The sequence below is a fragment of the Melanostigma gelatinosum genome (genome assembly GCF_949748355.1).
Source record: "Melanostigma gelatinosum genome assembly, chromosome: 22".
Classification (NCBI taxonomy): domain Eukaryota; kingdom Metazoa; phylum Chordata; class Actinopteri; order Perciformes; family Zoarcidae; genus Melanostigma; species Melanostigma gelatinosum.
The window spans coordinates 16730772-16752809 of NC_136655.1; the positions used below are offsets into that span (position 1 = coordinate 16730772).

At 44.9% G+C, this 22038-nt stretch overlaps 1 protein-coding gene across 1 annotated transcript in view; it reads right to left on the bottom strand.

Moving 5' to 3' along the window:
- The window catches only part of LOC306795617 (protein bicaudal D homolog 1-like), a gene marked incomplete at both ends in the record, with an annotated part of 56085 nt that overhangs the window by 21304 nt on the left and 12743 nt on the right, over positions 1-22038 (bottom strand). The window contains 4 exons of the mRNA XM_079294176.1: positions 2275-2434; positions 6098-6402; positions 16771-16923; positions 17350-17562. Of these exons, the coding sequence (XP_079150302.1) occupies positions 2275-2434; positions 6098-6402; positions 16771-16923; positions 17350-17562 (831 nt within the window). The remainder of the gene's footprint in view (positions 1-2274; positions 2435-6097; positions 6403-16770; positions 16924-17349; positions 17563-22038) is intronic.

Sequence of the window (22038 nt, forward strand, 5' to 3'; positions counted from 1 at the left end):
CACTTGGACAGTTGCTGTAACTCTTGGTGTGCTACCAGTTAGCCTGAGCCAGGGCACTCTGCTAACTGATATCCGCTACCGATATATCCATAATGTTTACAACAATCAATGGACACAATCCGAGTATTTAGCTTAGTCTAGTTAGCCGGAGCGAACTCGACAGCCGTAATGCGTAAAAACCATCAATGGGCACAACCTCAATGTTGATTTAGTATAACTAGCATTCACCGAGTTAGCCTGAGCGAGCACATTCCGCTAACTGTGATCGTTGTAATGCTACAAAGTTGATGGCCACAGCCCCAGTACCAGCTTTGTTTAGCTAGTTTCCCACTGAGTTAACCTGAGCGGGGACGCTCTGTTAACTGTGACAGCCGTAAGGATACAAAGTTGATGGCCACAGCCCCCGTATCAGCTTTGTTTAGCTAGTTTCCCACTGAGTTAACCTGAGCGAGGACGCTCTGTTAACTGTGACAGCCGTAAGGATACAAAGTTGATGGCTACAGCCCCAGTATCAGCTTTGTTTAGCTAGTTTCCCACTGAGTTAACCTGAGCGGGGACGCTCTGTTAACTGTGACAGCCGTAAGGATACAAAGTTGATGGCCACAGCCCCAGTATCAGCTCTGTTTAGCTAGCTTCCCACTGAGTTAACCTGAGCGGGGATGCTCTGTTAACTGTGACGGCCGTAAGGTTTACAAAGTTGATGGACGCAGTCCCAGCTAGCATCTCACCAAGTTAGCCTGAGTGAAGACACTGCTAACTGCGAATTACGTCAGATGTAAAGATTAAATCTCCATGGACACAACGCCAATGCCGATCTAGTGTCTCACAAAGTTTGCCTGAGCAGGAACACTCTGCTAACAGTGATAGCCGTAACACTGTGAAGGGCGGGCCGACAGCGTAATTCTACGCTCTCGTTAGCGCGCCACTCGATTAACTAGCGCGTAAGCGCTCTGCCAACCGTGGAACAAACAACTGTTATAGAAAACAATGTTAATCGATCTTACCGATTGCTGTCATCACGACTTAGCTGGCCCTTATCAGACTGGTGACGACCGATGATAGGGGCGTCCACCAGTCCGGGGCTCGATGTCCGAACGGCGAACACACCGTTCACTCCGAAGAGGGACAGCTCGTCGCTGTAGCCTTGCGACCACCGGTCGGAGTTGCGGTTCTCTCGCCCTCCAAAGGCTGCGACGAGCTGTCCCTCTTCGGAGTGAACGGTGTGTTCGCCGTTCGGACATCGAGCCCCGGACTGGTGGACGCCCCTATCATCGGTCGTCACCAGTCTGATAAGGGCCAGCTAAGTCGTGATGACAGCAATCGGTAAGATCGATTGTATGTCTAATATGTCTTGATCGTAGACACATCCTTGTTTATGCTACCATGGTAGCTAACCTGCGTCGCGAGAAGAAAAAAAGGACTGAGCTCAGGATGACACCGGAACTTATAGACGACGGGGGTCATCCGAGGTCACACGTGACTTTGTTGATATAAATATTCGACCTGCGCATGCGCGCGACGGAAGATATCCAGTGTGAAGCACTGCCTCTGGCGGTCAGTAAGGATGAAATAGAACTGCATATATGCAGACCATCCGGACTCATTTAAACCCAAATGGATGGCGCAGAGGCAGGTTTTGTAGCTGGGATGAATGTCAGAAGGATGTAGCCGACCCAGCAGCCAGTACAGAAATGGACACGGCCAGACTTCTTCATCTTCTTTATGTCTTTATGAGCGGGCGTAAGGGGGGCCTGTGTAGATGGGGGGCCATGGCCCACCCCCACTTACCAGACCACACCCGTCTTCTATCTCCTCACTGGTAGAAGTCAGTTTTAGAGTTTTTGAATCTATGATTTTATGAATCATATTTGGAGTTGTCATGGTCTTATTGCTCTCTTATAGATAAGATAAGATCATCCTTTATTAGCCCCACAGCGGGGACAGCAAAGGGGATAAAAAGGTGTGATAAATATGCAATTAAACAGCAAATATATAATAAAAAAGTAAACTGTAAAACTAAAAAATACTTAAATCACAGATAAATAATCGGACTGAATGATTGTGATCAGAACACAGCATCAGATCTTCAGGCAAGGCCCTGCTGGCTGTTCCTAAGTCAAGCTCAAGACTAGAGGTGACCAGGCTCTTACAGTCAGGGCCCCTCAGGGCTTCTCTGCACATCTCAGACTTGCAGAATCAGTGACATTTTTTGAATCATGACTAAAAACTTCGTACCCAGGTATTTGTACATAGTTGATCAGAGAGTGGACTCACCATTATCAGCTGCTGCTTGAGCTTCTGGATCTCTGTCAGATTCATCTCATTGAAGAGATCAGATGGTACCGCCCCCTCGGCTTTCCGACCCGGGCCTCGGCACTCTCCATTAGCTCTGGGTACCGACCCTGCTCCAATCCCAACCTGGTGGCCATTAAGCCTAATGGATCAGAGTAGAGTACAACATTTTAAGATCCAGGAGATTCAAACCAACAGTGAATGGATCGACTAACAAGTATAATGTAATATATAATAAAGTATGTTATTTATTGACCCTATGGTCACATTGTGTTTTTTATGCTTTTAAATTTCTGCTCTGTCAAGCACTTTGTGATTTTATGTCTGTGAAAAGCGCTCTATAAATACATTTTATTATTATTATTATAATGTGTGTATCAAAGCCGTATATCTCTTCTGTCTCTGAGCCATAGAGCTCAAATGAAAGCACATCAGTGAGCCTCACTGTTGCTCTGGTGACATGTTCCTTCATCATCATGAAGACTCAATCCCTCACACACCGAGCTGTTATTTGTTATTTAAAAACAGCTCTTTTGCTTGTTCTTGTCTCTCTGTGTATGTCTGTTTTCTGTCTGTTTTTACTAAAATGCCTTCGGGGATTAATAAAGTTCATGATCCGTCTTCACTAACAGGTCATGTACCACAGTTCTTCAAAGTAGCTGTAATTAAAGCTCTTCTTAAGAAGCCTACTCTCGACCCAGAGGTGTTGGCCAACTATAGACCGATCTCTAACCTTCCCTTCCTCTCTAAGATCCCTGAGAAAGCAGTCGCAAATCAGTTGTGTGACTTTCTACAAAACAATAGTTTATTTGAGGATTTTCAGTCAGGATTTAGAAAGCATCACAGCACAGAGACAGCTCTGGTAAAATAACTAATGACCTTCTAATTGCATCGGACAAAGGACTCGTCTCTGTTCTTGTCTTGTTAGATATTAGTGCTGCGTTCAACACCTTTGATCATTACATCCTGTTACAGAGACTAGAACATTATATTGCTATTAAAGGAACCGCACTAAACTGTTTTAAGTCCCATTTATCAGATTGATCCCAGTTTGTAAATGTAAACGATGAAACCTCGATGAAGACCAATGTTAGTCATGGAGTTCCACAACGTTCTGTGCTTGGACCAATCTTGTTCACCTTATATCTGCTTCCTTTAGGCAATATTATCAGAAAACACTCTATAAACTTTCATTGTTATGCAGTGTAACGACGCACTGCCGTTACTTAGACGATAGATAGTGTGTGAGATGGAGTCAAGGAGAACACAAGTTATTGTATGTATTTATTGTTGGACTGTGGATGCTGGGAGCCATGTGCACAGCGAGGACACAGAGCTGGTCCTTTTGTTCTCCCTGCCAACAAACAGACAACTGCAGTCAGTGACAAAGTGAATAGACTTGACTGTGGTAAATGTCTATGTGGCAGAACATTATTGTGTATATATTGCAACAACTTACCTCTGCCCGTTTCCTCTTCCCAGGGTGTTCGGGCAAAATACTTCGCCGGGGGCTCGAGCACCCATTTATAGTTCCGGGAAATACCAACTACAGGAAGCGGGTAGGGGGAAGTGAAAACATGTGTTGCTGTGTTTATTTAGATAAATGATGGTGTTGATCATTTACTTTATGTATAGGCATTATAATTAGATGTTCATTATTATAGATACTTGGTGGTGTGGGTGAAATCTGGTAAATATTTATTATACATATATGTTTAGCAATATACTTACCCGTAGATGGCAGGGCTGGTCCAATTAGCTGGACCAGGTATATAAGGGCCTCATTCTGTTTGTGTGGGGGAGTTAGTGGAAGCAACTAGACACTGGTGTCAACGTTGGCGTGATGGTCGATCTTTTAAAATAAATGAAGCATCTTCTGAAACCTCTCTGGACTCCTGAACTGTTCATTTGCCTCCATGGCCACTCGGGCATGTTTACATGCAGATGATACTCAATTATATCTATCAGACAAAACTAACCACTTCGCTAAACTGCAAGCATGTCTTAAGGACATAAACACCTGGATGACCTGCAACTTCCTGATGTTAAACTCAGACAAAACTGAAGTTATTCTACTAGGCCCAGAACACCTCCAACATCAGTTATCAAATGATATAGTTTCTCTAGGTGGCATTGCGCTGGCATCCAGCAGCACCGTAAAGAATCTCAGAGTTACCTTTGATCAGGATTTGTCTTTTAACTCTCAGATTGAACAAACTTCCAGGACTGCCTTTTTTCACCTACGTAACATTTAAAAAAATCAGGCACATCCTGTCTCAAAGCGATGCAGTGAAATTAGTTCATGCATTTGTTACCTCTATATTAGATTACTGCAATTCCTTATTTTCAGGCTGCTCGAATAAGTCTCTTAAATCTCTCCAGCTGATCCAGAATGCTGCAGCTCGTGTACTAACAAGAACTAAGAGGAGAGATCATATTACTCCTGTATTAGCTTCTCTGCACTGCTTTAATTTAAAATCCCCACTGCTACTATTAATATTATATCAGTCATATGTCAATTACGGTCACCATTACTACTTTTATTATCATTCATATTATATCCACTGCTGCTGTTATTATTTATAGTAATCATATTTTTAGTATTATTTCTGCTATTATTAGTGCTACTACTGCTATTACTACTCTCATTATATGTATCATTACATTACATTACTAGTGCTGGGCTAGCTAACTCGTTAATTTCGCGTTAACGCATTCATTAATTAACGCCGACAATTATTTTATCGCGCGTTAAGGCATTTGTTTTATTAAAAAAATATATTTTTTTTTTATTAAAAAAAATATATATATATTTTTTTTAAACTGAAAGACAAGAGACAATACATATACATAACAACAAGAGGATGACAAGAACAGTGGGATAAAAGCCAGCAAACATCCTATAGTCAGACTGTCTCATGTTTATCGTTTTGCATTAGAGATATGATGTCCCTTCAGGGTTGCCATAGAGAAAAGGCGACTTCTGCTGCTCTCCCTGGAGACGACTGGACATCGCTGCGGTAAAGTCAGCAGACACTCACATGTTAGTGCACCTATATGCTGACATTCACCGTAAACGCATTCAAACGGCACAGATCGGGAGCGAGCAAAGGACTTTGAAAGTTAGCGGAAACATTAACGTGAGACAACATCCGGTTTCTTCAGACGAACATCCGGTTTTCAGAATAAGATGCCAACAAAGTATGAATTATATTCACATTAAGTATGAAACATGCTGCCTGCATCTCGTGAACCAAATGTTATTGCCCTTTTGTTCATATAGCAGCACTTTTAAAATAAAAGTGCGCAATACACTACTTTTGAATTCATTGTTGAACTTTGCCATAACAATGCGATTAATCGCAAAAAATCAATGCGATTAATCGCGATTAAATATTTTAATCGTTGCCCAACACTGTACATTACATTACGTGGGACATCATATGGATTTATTATGTCTTATTATTTTATTCTTTCTGTACACATCTCTATTTCCCTTCTGAAAATCCTGGGAGAGGAATCGCCATGTTGCTCTCCCAGAGGTTTCTTCTTTTTTGGGGGGGCGGAGTTTTTCCTTTCATGATGCAGGGGTCCAAGGACAGAGGATGTCGTATGACGTACAGATTGGTATTGTGAAATTGGGCTAAATAAATTTAATTGAATTGAATTACTATTCCATGAAAACAAAGCAAAGCTAATTATTAAGACAATGTATTTGAAAGAGACTAGTACACCCTCATGTGATCACTATCAATGAAAACATTACATTTTCTTTCCAAATGATTTTACGTGTGCTATATCCCACCTTGTTGACTCTTCTGCGTTTGGGGAGAGCAGAGTGGTTGGTGTGGCAGTGCCACTTGGCGGCGCAGAGGCGAAGGTCAGGTGGGCACTGCCGGTGTAGGCCACATCACACATGCTGAGGTGGTGGACCAGCTCCCTGCGCAGGTGGTTCTTCTGCTCACGCTCGCTCTTCAGAGACTCCAGAGACTCCTCCAGCTGGGCATCTGAGATGTCCTTCAAACGCAGTGCGTCCTGTAACTGGCTGTTGAGGAGCTCTGTCTCCTCCTCCAGGACCTTGATCTCATGCTTCAGACCTTCATACTCCACCTGAACCAAGGATGTAGCAACAGATATCAATGGGATGATATCAAGAGACTGAATAGCAAAAGTACTGTATCACTGACATGAAGTTCCTAATCTATATTTGAACCTTTAAGTCACTATTTGGGTCGTATCATAGGTGCCCTGTTGAGTTTTCTCATAAATAAACAAAGTTGTGTTTACACCCTTGAGGCCTGTATTTCCTTGCTTTAAGTTGGGCATAGTTTACATCCAAGTTTGCTATCTTGCAGTCTTATTCTTCTTTGCCTATGATGGTGCACTGCTACTGTATGTTCTTTGCACATTAAAGCCGTAAACTGTCGATCAGCAGAATAGCTTGAAACCATCGTAGAAATGTGTGTCTGGTAAAGGGTTGCACAATTTATCAGAATTTTATCCTGCAAATTTCAAATTACAGGAGGGACAATATCTGTTAAAGGCGAAATATCGAAATACCATTTTGAATTAAATATGGCGATATTCCTGGCCGACACATATATATTCTACAGATTTAAGAAGACTTGTGTTTGTTACAGATCCCTGCAAAAAAACCCATAATCATTTGATTGTTTTCCAATGAAAATGAGAATAATTATGTAAAAAGAATCATTCTGCCTGATATCACAAATCAGTCAAAATAATCGCAATTAGATAGTTTTAAAAAGATGACGCAGCCATAATTGCTTTGTGCACCATGCAAACAGAACATTGACACATTCACAAAGATATGCTAAATAAAGTGTAAAGGAATGTCTACACTGTTTTTTTTGTTTTTTATTTTAAATTTATTTTATTTATTTACCAGGGATAGTGCACATTAATCAACATTTCAGTTTCCCCTCAATGTAAATGTGTGTGTGTAAAGAGTTAGATACAGAGCTAACCTTTGTCTGTAGTCCCTGGGCAGGTTATTACAATATCAGTACAATTCAACAGCAAACACTATAGTACACTATAAAGCAAACACTGTACAGCACAACACGATACTGTTGGGGTCTGGCCATATGGCTTAAACATGTGCTGTGGACAAAGAGAATCGGGCCTTCACTGTTTCAAGCAAAGGTCTCATCCTGACCTGTAGTTTGATGAGAACAAGCCTCCTCTGGGTGAAATTTCACACTCAGGTGTGAATTCCCCCTCCCCCCCCAAAAAAACCATGGTAACCGCTGCAGTCTCATTGGCCGAAGGCCAGGCGAACCCAGGACCCCTGTGGTTCGACCTCTGTTCTATAAAACTATCTGCTTCCCCCAACTCTAGGCTTTCCCCCTTCGACCTCGGTTGAGTTAGGGAGCACGCAAACGCTCTCTTCGCTCGGACACCCCCGTCCAGGCCACAGAAGAACCAGCTTTCTCCCCACGAGGGAGCCCCTCGAACCCTCATCAAACCCTGACAGGTCACGAGCCATTTCGCTGGACGAAACAGCCCGCGATAACGAATCTGCATCAGCATTCGTTCAGTGCTTTCTGCTTCTTTTTATTTTGTGCACAAACCGGCACAGAGGAGCCGACGAAGCCTCGCTCCTCTCCTGACCGATGATTACCGGGAGACCTACGGACCACGTCGTCTCAGCCGAAGTTAAACTGTCCTCCCTGCAGCGAGTACAGATCGGACCTGCGTTTGCTCCCGAGCCACGCCAACGGACCGAAGCCGCACCAGCAACGCCGTGCGACACACAGCGCCCGCTGCAAAGCCGCGCTGCAAGCAGCCCCCCCCCTGTCCCCCTTCCCGACGAGGAAGACGGACCACTTTGCTCACAAACACTTCCACGTTGCAACGAAGCGTCTACAAGTAAGGTTCTTGGCATTTGGGCATAGCTTAGCTTAAATTAACGTAAGTTTAATTCAGGCCATTCATTTATATGTTGATATTCCCGTGTTTTTGTGTGTTTAAGACTGTCGCGTGATATTGAGGTATTACGCAATCATTACGGAGCAGAGAAGCTCCGCTGTATGTGTGTATCAACTATGACTGTTTGCTTGGGATTTATTTGATTTCTTTTCATTCATTGTCTTCCACTCCGGGTGGAAGTTCTCTTTTCATTAACTCGACTCGGTGAGTGAGCTGAGGTGCGTGGTTTATCACGGCATAAGTTACCGGCAGTTCAAAGACGACAGTGGTATATTTATGCATGATAGAACCAGCAAGCAGGCTCCCTACCACATCGCACGCCGAAGCGTGATTCACTTCGAGTTCTTGCTCCTTTTTTCTCTTTCCTCCTTTCACGAAACACACACACACACAGCTCCTAGTTCTACCCCTGGGGAACCTCGTTCAAACGAGCCTCACATCACGTGCTGCCCAGGCACACGTGAATTACATACAGCAGCCTAACTGCCATTTTGGTCCGCGTCACTCGACTCCGCCATCTTTGTAGTTTTTAGCTGTAGTTCTTACGGCCCCTCCCCTTTGGCCCGCGTCACTCGACGCCGCCATCTTTGTAGTCTTTAGCGTAGCTGTAAGACTCCTTCCTGTTCACCCACAGACCCACACACACACATACACATACACACACAGACATACACCCTCATCCATTTTATTCATTCTTTAGTTTAGGCATATAAAATTGTATGATAACGTTTGTTGGTTGCAATATTAATTGATTTGATCATTTATTATTTTGATTCAATAAACTCTGTTATACTTTCAGGAGCAGTTGTCTGTGATTACTTGTGCATATGTATTTGATGAACCTGTATGTAGTAGCCTGTGCTCGAACTTAAAACCCTTCACTGTCACTGAATGTATAGTCATACGCAGACTATTGACATTATGAGTGACTACTAATTATGAGACTTAGTTTTATCGTTTGGTTATTGGTCCCTGTTCGCAGGGTGGTGCCCCGTTTATATTAATAAAAATTAATAATTGTTACATACATCAATAATTCTATTGATGTCAAGAATTCAGTTTCTTAAATGCTGATAACCCAAACACGCTCCTTTAGATCCCAACATAATGGTGCCCCGTGTGAGGGTACGTTATTCCAGTTCTGTTACAGTATATATGCACAGTAATCCATAATTATTTTTGAATAATTAATTTTCCAAAAAAAATATTTTTTTCGAAAAATTATTTTTTTTCTTCTTTTGAATGATCCAAATTCCTGGAACTTATTTCCCAAAATAGGTAGGCTTTGATCTTCAAAATCTTGTCTTATTGTAATTAAATTTTTGATTTTAAATCCAGATTTTTAATCTTAATCTTTAATTCCCTTCTCGAAATTTTATTTCGTTTCCAGGTTTAATTATTTGTTTCATTTCTTAAAACTAACAGCCAGCTGTGTAGTAGATTTGATTGTTTATTTGTAATACCTTGCTTGCTTTCTTAAATCCCTCAAAGAAGTTACACACAGCTGTCACAGGCCCAAAGTGCTAAACCACATTAGCATTTTCGCACCTCTGGCTGCAAAGCAGTAGTGATACCTCAGAGCAGCAACAGTAGAAACGTAAGTCACAGAGCTAGACATTTCACTGTGCGCCTGCATGAACCGTAACACTAACAGTAATTAACATCTAACAGTAGAAACGTAAGTCACAGAACTAGACATTTCACTGAGAACCGTAAATACTAACAGTTTCCGTTCTAACACTAGGGAATTAACAACCATTGGGAGTCGCACTCATTAGAGAGAATGAGCGACGAGAAATTCCCCATTCCTGGAGCTGTAGCTCCAGAAGACACCGCATTACGAGATGCGGTGGCTGATGTCCTCGGACTCACAGCAAAGGAAAGAGAGTACTTTGCAAAATACACTGCTGTCCTATGTGACGAGCAATTAGAGCAGCTGGTGGCTTATGTAAATAACCCAGCAGGTAACAGAGAGCGCCTGATTCAGGACGTAATCGGCGAAATACTGCTCATCTACCATCAGAAAATGCAGCTGCAAGCTGCCCGAACCCGGGCACAGAGCGACGAGCAGCAACGCGAGATCTGGACACTCCGAACAGAGGTTCAGGAGTTGTCACGTGACTGTAGAGCCCTACAGTCAGAAAATAGTAGCCTGCGCAGTGACCTCAGAGAGGTCAACCTAGAACTCTCTAAAGCATCAGAGAGTGATGACAAACTGAAAGCGCTTCAAGGTGTTCCAGCAACCCCGGTAGGTACTGCTACCCCCTACCGAGCCTTTCAGCCCAGTCATTTCTTGGTCTCGGCTCCCTCATTCCCCGAGACCCGAACCACCTTGCATTTCTTGAAAGCGACATCCCCAACCAGGAGGAGAGAGGACCAACACCAGGTCCTAGTCGGCCCAGGTGGCTTCAAAACCACCTCAGGCGAACGAGATCCTCCACGCAGTTCACGAGCGCGACAAGAACTGACCCCATCCCCCTCAGGGAGGGAGGATGATCGTCGTTACCACCATCGTGAGTATGGAGACTCAGACGACTCGGACGGCCCAGGCCCCATCAACCTTGGAGGCCTGCGCACTCGACAGATTGAGTCTCTGGCAAAAGACGTAGAGCGCTTCAATCCCGATAATCACGACTCGAGCATCGATGACTACCTAAGGGAGATCGATCGCTGCCTCCTCGACCTATCGCGCGAAAAGCTAAAGCTAGTGTGGAAAACCACTGCGCGAAGCGTCCACGCTTTCATTGAAACGCTCCAGCCGAGCATCCGCGACTGCTATTCATCCCTTTGTCACGCCCTTAGGGAGGAGTACTCCCTGTACTCTAACCCAGCTTCTGCCACCCTCTTCGCCTTTGCCATTTCCCAGGAAAGGCTAGAGTCTCCGAGAGACTACTTCAGGCGCTTGAGATCTGCGTACTTCCAAGGACGTAACGCCCCAGGTCTAGAAGAAGACCATGCCTTCAAGTCGCTTTTCTTGCACAATCTCCACGACAACGTGAGATACGATGTTACTATGCACTGCAGAACGAGTAACCTCACCATGCCAGAGATTAGGAAATACGCGCAACTTGCATGGGAGACACGCGGACGGCCGACAAATCGGTACGAAGACACCGCCATAGTCTTAGGCATCCAACAGTCGAGCGACTCCGACCTAGCGTCGGAAGACGACGAGAGGACTTGGCCTAGCGAGCCCTGGTCACCCCCGAGGAACAGACGACCCTGGCGGTCGAAAGACCAACGGAACCAGGGGGGTGAAAGACACCCTCAAGGGCAACACATCAGGTAACGCTGACTCGCAGCCCACCTGACTAAGCCAAGTGACCTTTCCCCCTGCTTCCAAGTCAACGTGGTAGGGGGGGGGAAGAGAACTCAGCACACTTCCGGAAACGACCACTCCCATTTCACACCTCGTTCTTCAACCTTCTTGGGCGACCTTGCTCGCAAAGGCAATGCCCGTTATGTATATCTCTATACATATTCTTCAGTCTTACTGGGGGGTCATAACACTCTTGCTCTACCCGACTCCGGGTCAGAAACGAGCCTCATGTGTTCCCCCACCTTTTCGCATACACCTCTAGGGTGCCACAACCTTAGAGGCCCTTCGAGCACCCTAGCTCGTAAGATCTTTTGTCAAATAAGCCTTGTTCTCCTGCTCTGTCAGCATGATCCACCTCCAGCTTGTTCAACGAAACCACCGCCTTCTTTCAGCCGAGTCATCACCCGGGCCTGTCAAGTCGCCAGTGCCGTAGGTAACTGAACTTGACCTGTGCGCCGGACCTGTCTCCATCTCTAATTAGGAGGGTGGGGGGAGGGATATATCACCAGCCCGCCATGACACACTCCAGAGTGAAACTGTTCGCGACGTTTCCCTGAGTGCTGACGAACGTGGGATATCTGCCCTCGCCACTCAAACAGCGCGAGGGGGGTGGGATCTCTGACAACAGAAACTTAGAGAGATGCACTTCACAGGAAGTACACTCTAATCTCGCCAGTGCCGAAACCAACCGGCAGAATGGCAGCTTACTATTGACTACTAACGTTTAACTGCATGCTCCAACTCACCCTGTAGACATGCACTAACCGCTAACACATCCAACTTCAACCAGAACAGTTGCATGACCTGAAAAACCATTGTGACTGTAAACTGATGCTCCACTCTCATAGAGAACCCTTTGCATGCTGTATAGACTCTACCAGAAGTAACCAAAGAAGACATAACCTCTGCCGTAGCAGTCAGATTTAACCCAGGACCTCATCCGAGAAGGCTCAGCTGTCAACAGCTGGAGCAGCGAGAGACCAGCCTAGCTAGTCACACTAGCCGTGCTAACGAAATCTGTAAATCTGCTACCACTACTGTTATGCAACCCTCACAGGTACCTCTGGCCTATAGTCTTGGCAACACAACTCCAATATCGATAGATTCTAAAACTTAGACACAGGACTCGCTCTAAATCTACCGATCAGAGAGAGATAGACGCACATATCATGTACTAATAGATCCAGAAGCGACAGACTAACTGGATTCCCTCCTATTCATAACACCACGTAGCCAACCTACGACTGCTCCGCCGACGGACTCCAGTCCTGTCTAGGAGTTGAACCAGTAACCACTGTTTGCCCCTCACCTGCTTCTTGTCTTTCTATTCTTTCCTTCTCTCTCTTTTGTTTTGTTTATTTGGGTTGGTACTTTCTTTGACACTGTGCCACAATGCTAGAATATCACAACATCATAATAGCGATTGAATTATTTGGGAATAATGTTTTGCTCACCTATGATTTGAATTGTGTATGATAGTAGATGTAGGTAGAAGTAGTTAAAGTCATCTGCCCAGATGCCACCTTAGTCATCTGCCCAGATGCCAATGAACTCTGAACTTGAACACCATGAACTTGACCACTATGAACCTTGAACTCTATGAACAATGAACACTGCCTGTTTTAACCACTGCTTTTGGTCTCAGGAACACTTGGACTGTCTCACCTCTTCAGGTTTCCCCACCACATGGATGCACACGCCAGCCCTTGGTTTGCTCTAAAGACCGAAGCCAACACCTCGCTCTTCAGAACAAAGGGGGGATGTTGGGGTCTGGCCATATGGCTTAAACATGTGCTGTGGACAAAGAGAATCGGGCCTTCACTGTTTCAAGCAAAGGTCTCATCCTGACCTGTAGTTTGATGAGAACAAGCCTCCTCTGGGTGAAATTTCACACTCAGGTGTGAATTCCCCCTCCCCCCCCAAAAAAACCATGGTAACCGCTGCAGTCTCATTGGCCGAAGGCCAGGCGAACCCAGGACCCCTGTGGTTCGACATCTGTTCTATAAAACTATCTGCTTCCCCCAACTCTAGGCTTTCCCCCTTCGACCTCGGTTGAGTTAGGGAGCACGCAAACGCTCTCTTCGCTCGGACACCCCCGTCCAGGCCACAGAAGAACCAGCTTTCTCCCCACGAGGGAGCCCCTCGAACCCTCATCAAACCCTGACAGGTCACGAGCCATTTCGCTGGACGAAACAGCCCGCGATAACGAATCTGCATCAGCATTCGTTCAGTGCTTTCTGCTTCTTTTTATTTTGTGCACAAACCGGCACAGAGGAGCCGACGAAGCCTCGCTCCTCTCCTGACCGATGATTACCGGGAGACCTACGGACCACGTCGTCTCAGCCGAAGTTAAACTGTCCTCCCTGCAGCGAGTACAGATCGGACCTGCGTTTGCTCCCGAGCCACGCCAACGGACCGAAGCCGCACCAGCAACGCCGTGCGACACACAGCGCCCGCTGCAAAGCCGCGCTGCAAGCAGCCCCCCCCCTGTCCCCCTTCCCGACGAGGAAGACGGACCACTTTGCTCACAAACACTTCCACGTTGCAACGAAGCATCTACAAGTAAGGTTCTTGGCATTTGGGCATAGCTTAGCTTAAATTAACGTAAGTTTAATTCAGGCCATTCATTTATATGTTGATATTCCCGTGTTTTTGTGTGTTTAAGACTGTCGCGTGATATTGAGGTATTACGCAATCATTACGGAGCAGAGAAGCTCCGCTGTATGTGTGTATCAACTATGACTGTTTGCTTGGGATTTATTTGATTTCTTTTCATTCATTGTCTTCCACTCCGGGTGGAAGTTCTCTTTTCATTAACTCGACTCGGTGAGTGAGCTGAGGTGCGTGGTTTATCACGGCATAAGTTACCGGCAGTTCAAAGACGACAGCGGTATATTTATGCATGATAGAACCAGCAAGCAGGCTCCCTACCACATCGCACGCCGAAGCGTGATTCACTTCGAGTTCTTGCTCCTTTTTTCTCTTTCCTCCTTTCACGAAACACACACACACACAGCTCCTAGTTCTACCCCTGGGGAACCTCGTTCAAACGAGCCTCACATCACGTGCTGCCCAGGCACACGTGAATTACATACAGCAGCCTAACTGCCATTTTGGTCCGCGTCACTCGACTCCGCCATCTTTGTAGTTTTTAGCTGTAGTTCTTAAGGCCCCTCCCCTTTGGCCAGCGTCACTCGACGCCGCCATCTTTGTAGTCTTTAGCGTAGCTGTAAGACTCCTTCCTGTTCACCCACAGACCCACACACACACATACACATACACACACAGACATACACCCTCATCCATTTTATTCATTCTTTAGTTTAGGCATATAAAATTGTATGATAACGTTTGTTGGTTGCAATATTAATTGATTTGATCATTTATTATTTTGATTCAATAAACTCTGTTATACTTTCAGGAGCAGTCGTCTGTGATTACTTGTGCATATGTATTTGATGAACCTGTATGTAGTAGCCTGTGCTCGAACTTAAAACCCTTCACTGTCACTGAATGTATAGTCATACGCAGACTATTGACATTATGAGTGACTACTAATTATGAGACTTAGTTTTATCGTTTGGTTATTGGTCCCTGTTCGCAGGGTGGTGCCCCGTTTATATTAATAATCATTAATAATTGTTACATACATCAATAATTCTATTGATGTCAAGAATTCAGTTTCTTAAATGCTGATAACCCAAACACGCTCCTTTAGATCCCAACAATACAATACATGAAAATAGATAAATACTTTTCAAAAGTAGCTCATTTGTATAAACAATGAGAGTGTGTAACGGCAGTGCCAGAGATGAGGTAGCATGATTACTGGGATTGCAGCTTTGGTTTGTTAAAGGTTAGGTAGTGCTCTCTCTTAACTCAACAGGAAGACTGTTTAAGTCGTGGGTGGCTCTGACTGAGAAGACTGTTTGCTCAAACTTGTTATGTCTGTATTGTACAACACAGTCCCCTCTGGTGTTTGGCAGTGTTGCCCTGCTGCTACTATCCTTTAGCATTATGAAGTGACTCAGTGTGGGAGGTGTAAGCCCATCTGCAAAATGTTTAAAACTATCAAAATTAAATAGATTGTGCTTTTGAACTGTATGACAATAGACAATGACTGATAGCAATTGTCCTTTTGGTCAAGTGAGGGACTCATTACATTACAGTCATTTAGCAGATGCTTTTATCCAAAGCGACTTACAATAAGTGTATTCAACAGGTTTCAGAGTTGTCATGCTTGCTTGTGACCAGCTTGTAAACAGAATGTAATGTGGAAGAGCAGCATGCATAAAGAGTTTGGCTGCCTCTGTAGAATAGGTATGGTCCTATATGCCTAAAGTTAGCCAGGTTGAATTTGATAGTACCGGCTACCTTTTGGCCAGGTTGGTAAGTCTCTGTGGGTTTCCTAGAGAACATACAGACAGTTTTGTTTATGTTCAGGTGTAACCATGAGTTGCTCAACCAATCTGACACATGAGCCATGGCTACAGTTAGTTAGTTTGCTGCTTGTTCTTTGTTTTTAGCGTGTACATAAAGAACAGTGTCATCAGAATTTGAATGTAGACTAAAGGCAGGTCATTAATGTACAAGCTAAACAAAATGGGGCCAGTATTGATCCCTGAGAAACACCAATGTTGCAGTTAAGGTATGTTGATTGAGTATAACCAATACGTACACTTTGCTTCCTGTTTGTTTGATATGATTTCATCCATGTAATAGCATCAGAGGACACATTAAAAGAGAATAGATTTGACTGGAGTACCTCATGGTTTACTGTATCAAAATGCCTTCTTTAAATCAAGAACACCTGTACCTATTTCATCACCCCTATCTAATTTTGCATTTTTACATTTTCAAGAAAATAGCAGTTTGCTGTTACTGTTTAGTGGTTGGTGTGGAATCCAAAGTACATTGTGTGGAGAGGGGTATGAGCCATGTTCAGGTGAGCGAGTAGTGATAATACCACTTTTCAAATTAGTGACACATAGTGGCTTTAAATGTGTCCCTGTTGCTTAAATACAATGTAGAGGAGAGGAGAACAACAAGCACTAAAACCTGTGTGACATTGTTGGAATAGAAATGTCCACATTGGAAAAACTATTACCACGAACAAATCTCGAACTTTGTTGAGTAGCTTAGTTTCTTCTGGTTCAGTCTCTATTGCAGGGTCGTAATGTGTGCGTCCATGTGTGAATCATCTGTACCTGATTCTGTTTGAGAGTCGACACCAGTTTTTGCAGAGAGATGTTCTCCTCCTCCAGCTCGGTGTAGTCCTGAAGCAGCCGAGACTCTCGGAACTTGTACTCCCTGATCTCCTCTCGCATCCGGCTGCGCTGCAACTCCAACATCTCATTGCTCTGCTGAGACAGTTCAGGGAAATAGAGCTGGAGCTGCATGCTGTTTATGCCAGATAACCCAAGAAAATGACTGGAATCAGTATGGAAGTGGCTGGGTATGACATGACACAGTTGCTGGAAGGACTCATTACAATGCACTTCCATAGGAAACCAAGTGGTCAGCTAAAACTCAGTCCCAATGTACAATTTCCTGTTTGATTCCCATGAAAAAGCTCTTATTATGACAAGTCTAAATGTCAAACATGTTGGACATGAAGGTAACCTGCTTACACACATGCATGAAATGTGACCACTGCATTTAACTTATGGAGATATGCAGACAGGAGGAGCCAACCTTGTGATTGTAGGACGACCTGCTCTATCCACTGAGTCACAGCTCAGCAGAACCCAGCGGGCTCTGGAATGATATGAAGCGATGTACTCTACCTCCCTCAGCTCCTGCAGCAGGGTGCTCAGGTGTTCGCTGTCAGCCTGGGCGTTGGAGGCGGTGGCTCGGCTGTGCTTCAGCGCCGACTGGAGCTCCAGGAGGCGGCCCATGTAGTAGGCCTCCTTGGTGGCAGACTCCTGCAGCAGCGTCTCCTCGTTGGTCTCCCCATCTTCTGCCACCTTACGCTGGGTGGAGTAGGCCTGGCCGAATGCCTGCAACATTGCAGAGAGGAAAAGATGTGTCATGGACATGATTAGGTGACTAATTAGGTCACTAATCAATAAATGGTGACTGAATGGTCAGAAATGATATGCCCATTGTAAGATACCAGAACTCAACAGCCAACACACCATGGATTTTAAAAGGGGCAATGAATAAGATGTGACCAGAATTTTAGTTTAAAACATTCAATAAATGAACCAACTCGATCAGCAGAATGTCAAGAGGTTACATTGTTGACATTCTGTCAAAGACAGAGATCTCTACTGACATGAGCATGCTAACCAGCTAGCCCCGGTGCGTCCAATGGCTATAAGCTGTGTAACAGAAAGCTTGCTGATCCGGCGGGGAGTCGATGCGGACCCCGGGGATCACACCCCTAGCACTGGGGTTTGGACTGGCTGGATTCAAGTTGCTACAGCTAACAGCTAACTGCAGGTGTGTCTTCCAGAGCTGCCGCACACCCTCCTCCCAGCGAAGTAATCTCTGTTTCTGCCACTTTGGATTTAATCCAATAAAAAAAACTATCAAAGCAAATGAATTTGCTCAAAATGCATTCCATCGCATGACCATGTTAAATCTTCTGATTTGGGAAGGATTCTTGATGTCACTCTTATCAGCTAAATATATAAAATATAGAAAGTGTTTTTCACAGGTTTCCTGTTTTTGTGGTACAAATGTTTATAGAACCAAATCCAATGTGCAGAGTCAGAGTTAGTGACAGCTGAAGATGCTGTCAGAGTGACTGAGGTCCAACATGCAAAGAGAGTGGACTCATGGTCACTGAGCTGCTCCACTGGACACTGAGGGAGTAGAGAGGGGGAGGAAACCAATACGCAGGAAAGTCTCCCTCTCCCCTTTAAATCCCTACCTCTCTTTTTATGTGTTGGCTCACAGAAAAGTCCAGTCAATATGAGATTTTGGTTATAGGCACGGCTGCAGGAAACACTGTGCATCGGCAAAATGTCATCCCACGGGAGCCGAGCGCAAGTACAGTTTAACACTGCAGTCAGCTGGGACCTGGACACCCTTTGCTCACTGAGCCAGTGATGCCTCTCAGACGGCACACAGAAGATCAATAAACCTCTGCTGAAAACCTTTACACACACAAACATAATGCAGTCCCCTCAAATGATGTGCATGTGTGAATTTAGCTTCAGTGCTTTCTGACGGAAAGAGTTCATTTGAACCCAAACAATGATCTTTTTATTAACCCAAACAAGTAGGTTAGGTCAAACAAACATAACCCTTTCACCCAATTGACTTAATTGACCTCATTTTTGTTAAGTTACTCACATACTTAACTGGCACTGGTTTGTAACAAACACAGCTATTTTAACCCAAACCACAAATTTAAACCACCAAAAAGTACACGGGGCGACCGTGGGTCACTGGGTTAAGAGGGTTGTCTGGTAACCGCAGGGTCAACGGTTCAATCCCTGATCCCTGAGGTGTCACGTGCCGTAGTGTCCATGAGCAAGACACTGAACCCCCGGCTCCCCGGGCGCCTGTCATTGGCAGCCCACTGCTCCCTATATACAGGGATGGGTCAAATGCAGAAGTCAAATTCCGTGTATGTATATATGTATATGACAATAAAAATGGTTTCTTCTTCTTCGAACGAGTGTAATCTAACACGTCCTAGTTTGAGGTATGTGCTGGTTTGTCATATAATCATGACCTGCATCTTTCCCTGAAGTTGCTATGCACAGATATTGAAAAATTGTGCTAATGCTAAATAGTTGCATAGGAATGTAGCATACCCATTTGAGATGAGGTCGGCTTTTCTGATGGAACTCTGAAGTTGTGTTTTTTGTTTTGGGAGGTCATCTACATGTTAAGCTTGACATACATGTAAAACCATAGAGTCAACACTACAGATATCAGTTCAGCAAATCATGTTTGGGGTGTTAGGAACAACGATTTCTGTTTTTACCCTCCCTAGATTTTTTTCTCTCATGTCGTGACAACTTCCACAACGTGTTTTGAGACACTGACCAATATGTCTGTGAACAAATGTGGTAAAGGAAAAGGGGATTGAGTCGTTGGTGCTGTCTAATGACAAAAACATTGATTCCGTACAATTAAGCGTTAGTCCAAGATTTCTACGTCTCAAAGCGGGATATCGAACGGTTGAGAAAATATCGCAGTTTAAAATATCAATCCAGGATCCCGCCGAGCTGTCCCTTAATTGGCCCAAATGTTCCCATCACTCCCTCCCCAATGGCTCAATTGATCCCATAACTCCCCCGAAACGTCAGAAATGGTCCCATTCATCCGGGAACATGTCGGGTACATGGTCTGCGGGATTTTTGAAATGGCCCATTTTGGCCCAAATGGCAGTTTTGTACCCACACGTCCGGCGGCGTTGGCCCCCTGGTGGACAGAAACGGTAAACTGCCAATCGGACTAACTGTTACGAAACTTTGGAAAATCATAACTCGGCAACCGTAGGTCCGAACGGAACACAAAATTCCCGGGTTAAACTGGGGCCAAGATGTGATCCGAACCCGGGCCCTCCCGATTTTTAGCGGCGCTCCTTCCGTCTGTTAGGGTGGGCCAAAAAGGGGTAGATTTTGTCTATACAGCTAATGCAAATTTTGTCCAGAATTCCAACCAGGAGACAGTCCTACTGCTGGATCCCACAGTGGAATGTAAGTTATTGGCGACATGGCAGGGACCCTACGAAGTACTTGAAAAGGTTGGGGAGGTCAATTACAAAGTAAGGCAACTGAGGAGGAGGAAAGGTGAGCAGATTTACCATATTAACCTCTTAAAGACATGGTATGATCGAGAGACCTTGTTCACTTGCATGAAGCAGACGTTTTGTTGTATTCTTTTGTTGATTTGGAGCCACCTGGCAGCCCTTTCTGCTTTATTCGCTCACTTTGAGTAAATCAACTTTAACCAGTTTTTTGACCACTTTACAATCAATAATGAAAATTACCTGAGAACATAATTCTTATGTTGCATCCCTTACCCCTAGAACTCTGTGGGACATAACAATTCTCCAAAGTTACATCAAAATGTATAAAGTCAGATGTTAGAACTCTGACACTTTGGATTTGTTGTAAACATGTCCTTGTGTACACAAGAATAAACGGTCTCCGCTGGTTGCTACTCCAACTGCTATGTGAGACCTAGCTATGTCGATAGATTCTGGACTCCTCGCTCCAGCTGGCTGGCTTCTGGCTGTTCAGAGCGGACCGCGACACGGAGCTCTCAGGCAAATCGAAAGGTGGAGGAATCTGCTTTTACACCAACAGTGGCTGGTGCAACGATGTGTCAGTAATTATTCAGCACTGCTCTCCTGATCTGGAATATTTTATCATCAACTGCAAACCCTTTTACTCCCCACGTGAGTTCGCTTCATTCATTCTGATCGGCGTTTACATTCCGCCGCAGTGCAACGTGCAGGCAGCACAGCGGACACTCGCCGATCAGATACTATGTGTGGAGCGGACTTACCCGGAATCTCCAGTTATTGTCCTTGGTGACTTTAACAAAGGAAATCTCAGCCATGAACTCCCTAAATACAGACAGTTTATTCAATGCCCAACCAGAGAGGAGAACATTCTGGACCACTGCTACACCACAATCAGTGGGGCATATCACGCCGTCCCTCGTGCTGCACTGGGACTCTGACCACGTCATGGTCCATCTGATTCCCTCATACAGGCAGAAACTCAAGCTCTGCAAACCTGTGGTAAGGAAATTCAAGAAGTGGACCAGTGAGGCTGTAGGGGTGCCCAATACCCGATCGACCGGTTGATCGCGGAGGTAGTGCGGGTAGATGGCATGCCATTCAAAACAAATTTGATGTCCTCATGGCATTTTACACTTGATATTCTAACACACGCGTCACCACGTATGCGCAGTCAACCGCGCGAGCTACTGCAAAACTCCGGCGAGCTAATTACTTCGCCTTCCAATTTATTTCTACTGAAGAAGCTAAATCTGTAGCGCCATGATTTGGGAAACTTCCAAAACCTGGCGTCAGAACTGGAGACTCACCGGAAGGCGTGTGCGTAACTCGACAGTGCGCGCTACACAGATCAGGTTGACAAGTGTCTGTCAGAGTTTGACACACGCTTTCGAGACTTTGCTTTACTCGAGCCAGTTGCTACACTTATGTGCTGCACATTTCGGGAAGATATTGAGGTTGATTCACTCGCATCAAAAACTGCAACGCTGTTTCACCTGAACTCGTCTGGAGTGGAGGATGAGATGTTGACACTGCAAGCTGACATTCAGCTGAAGTCCAGGGCTCATGGACAGTTTTCTCACAGAGGAAAAGTCCCCAAACATGAGGAAATGTGATACCTTCTTGACTGCATTATTCAGCTCTACTTATTTATGTGAGTCAGCCTTTTCCCACATGAAGAACATTAAGTCCATACACCGTTCCACCATGACTGATGATCATATGAAGTCTGCTTGAGGCGGCTACCAGCAGCTACTGTCCGAAC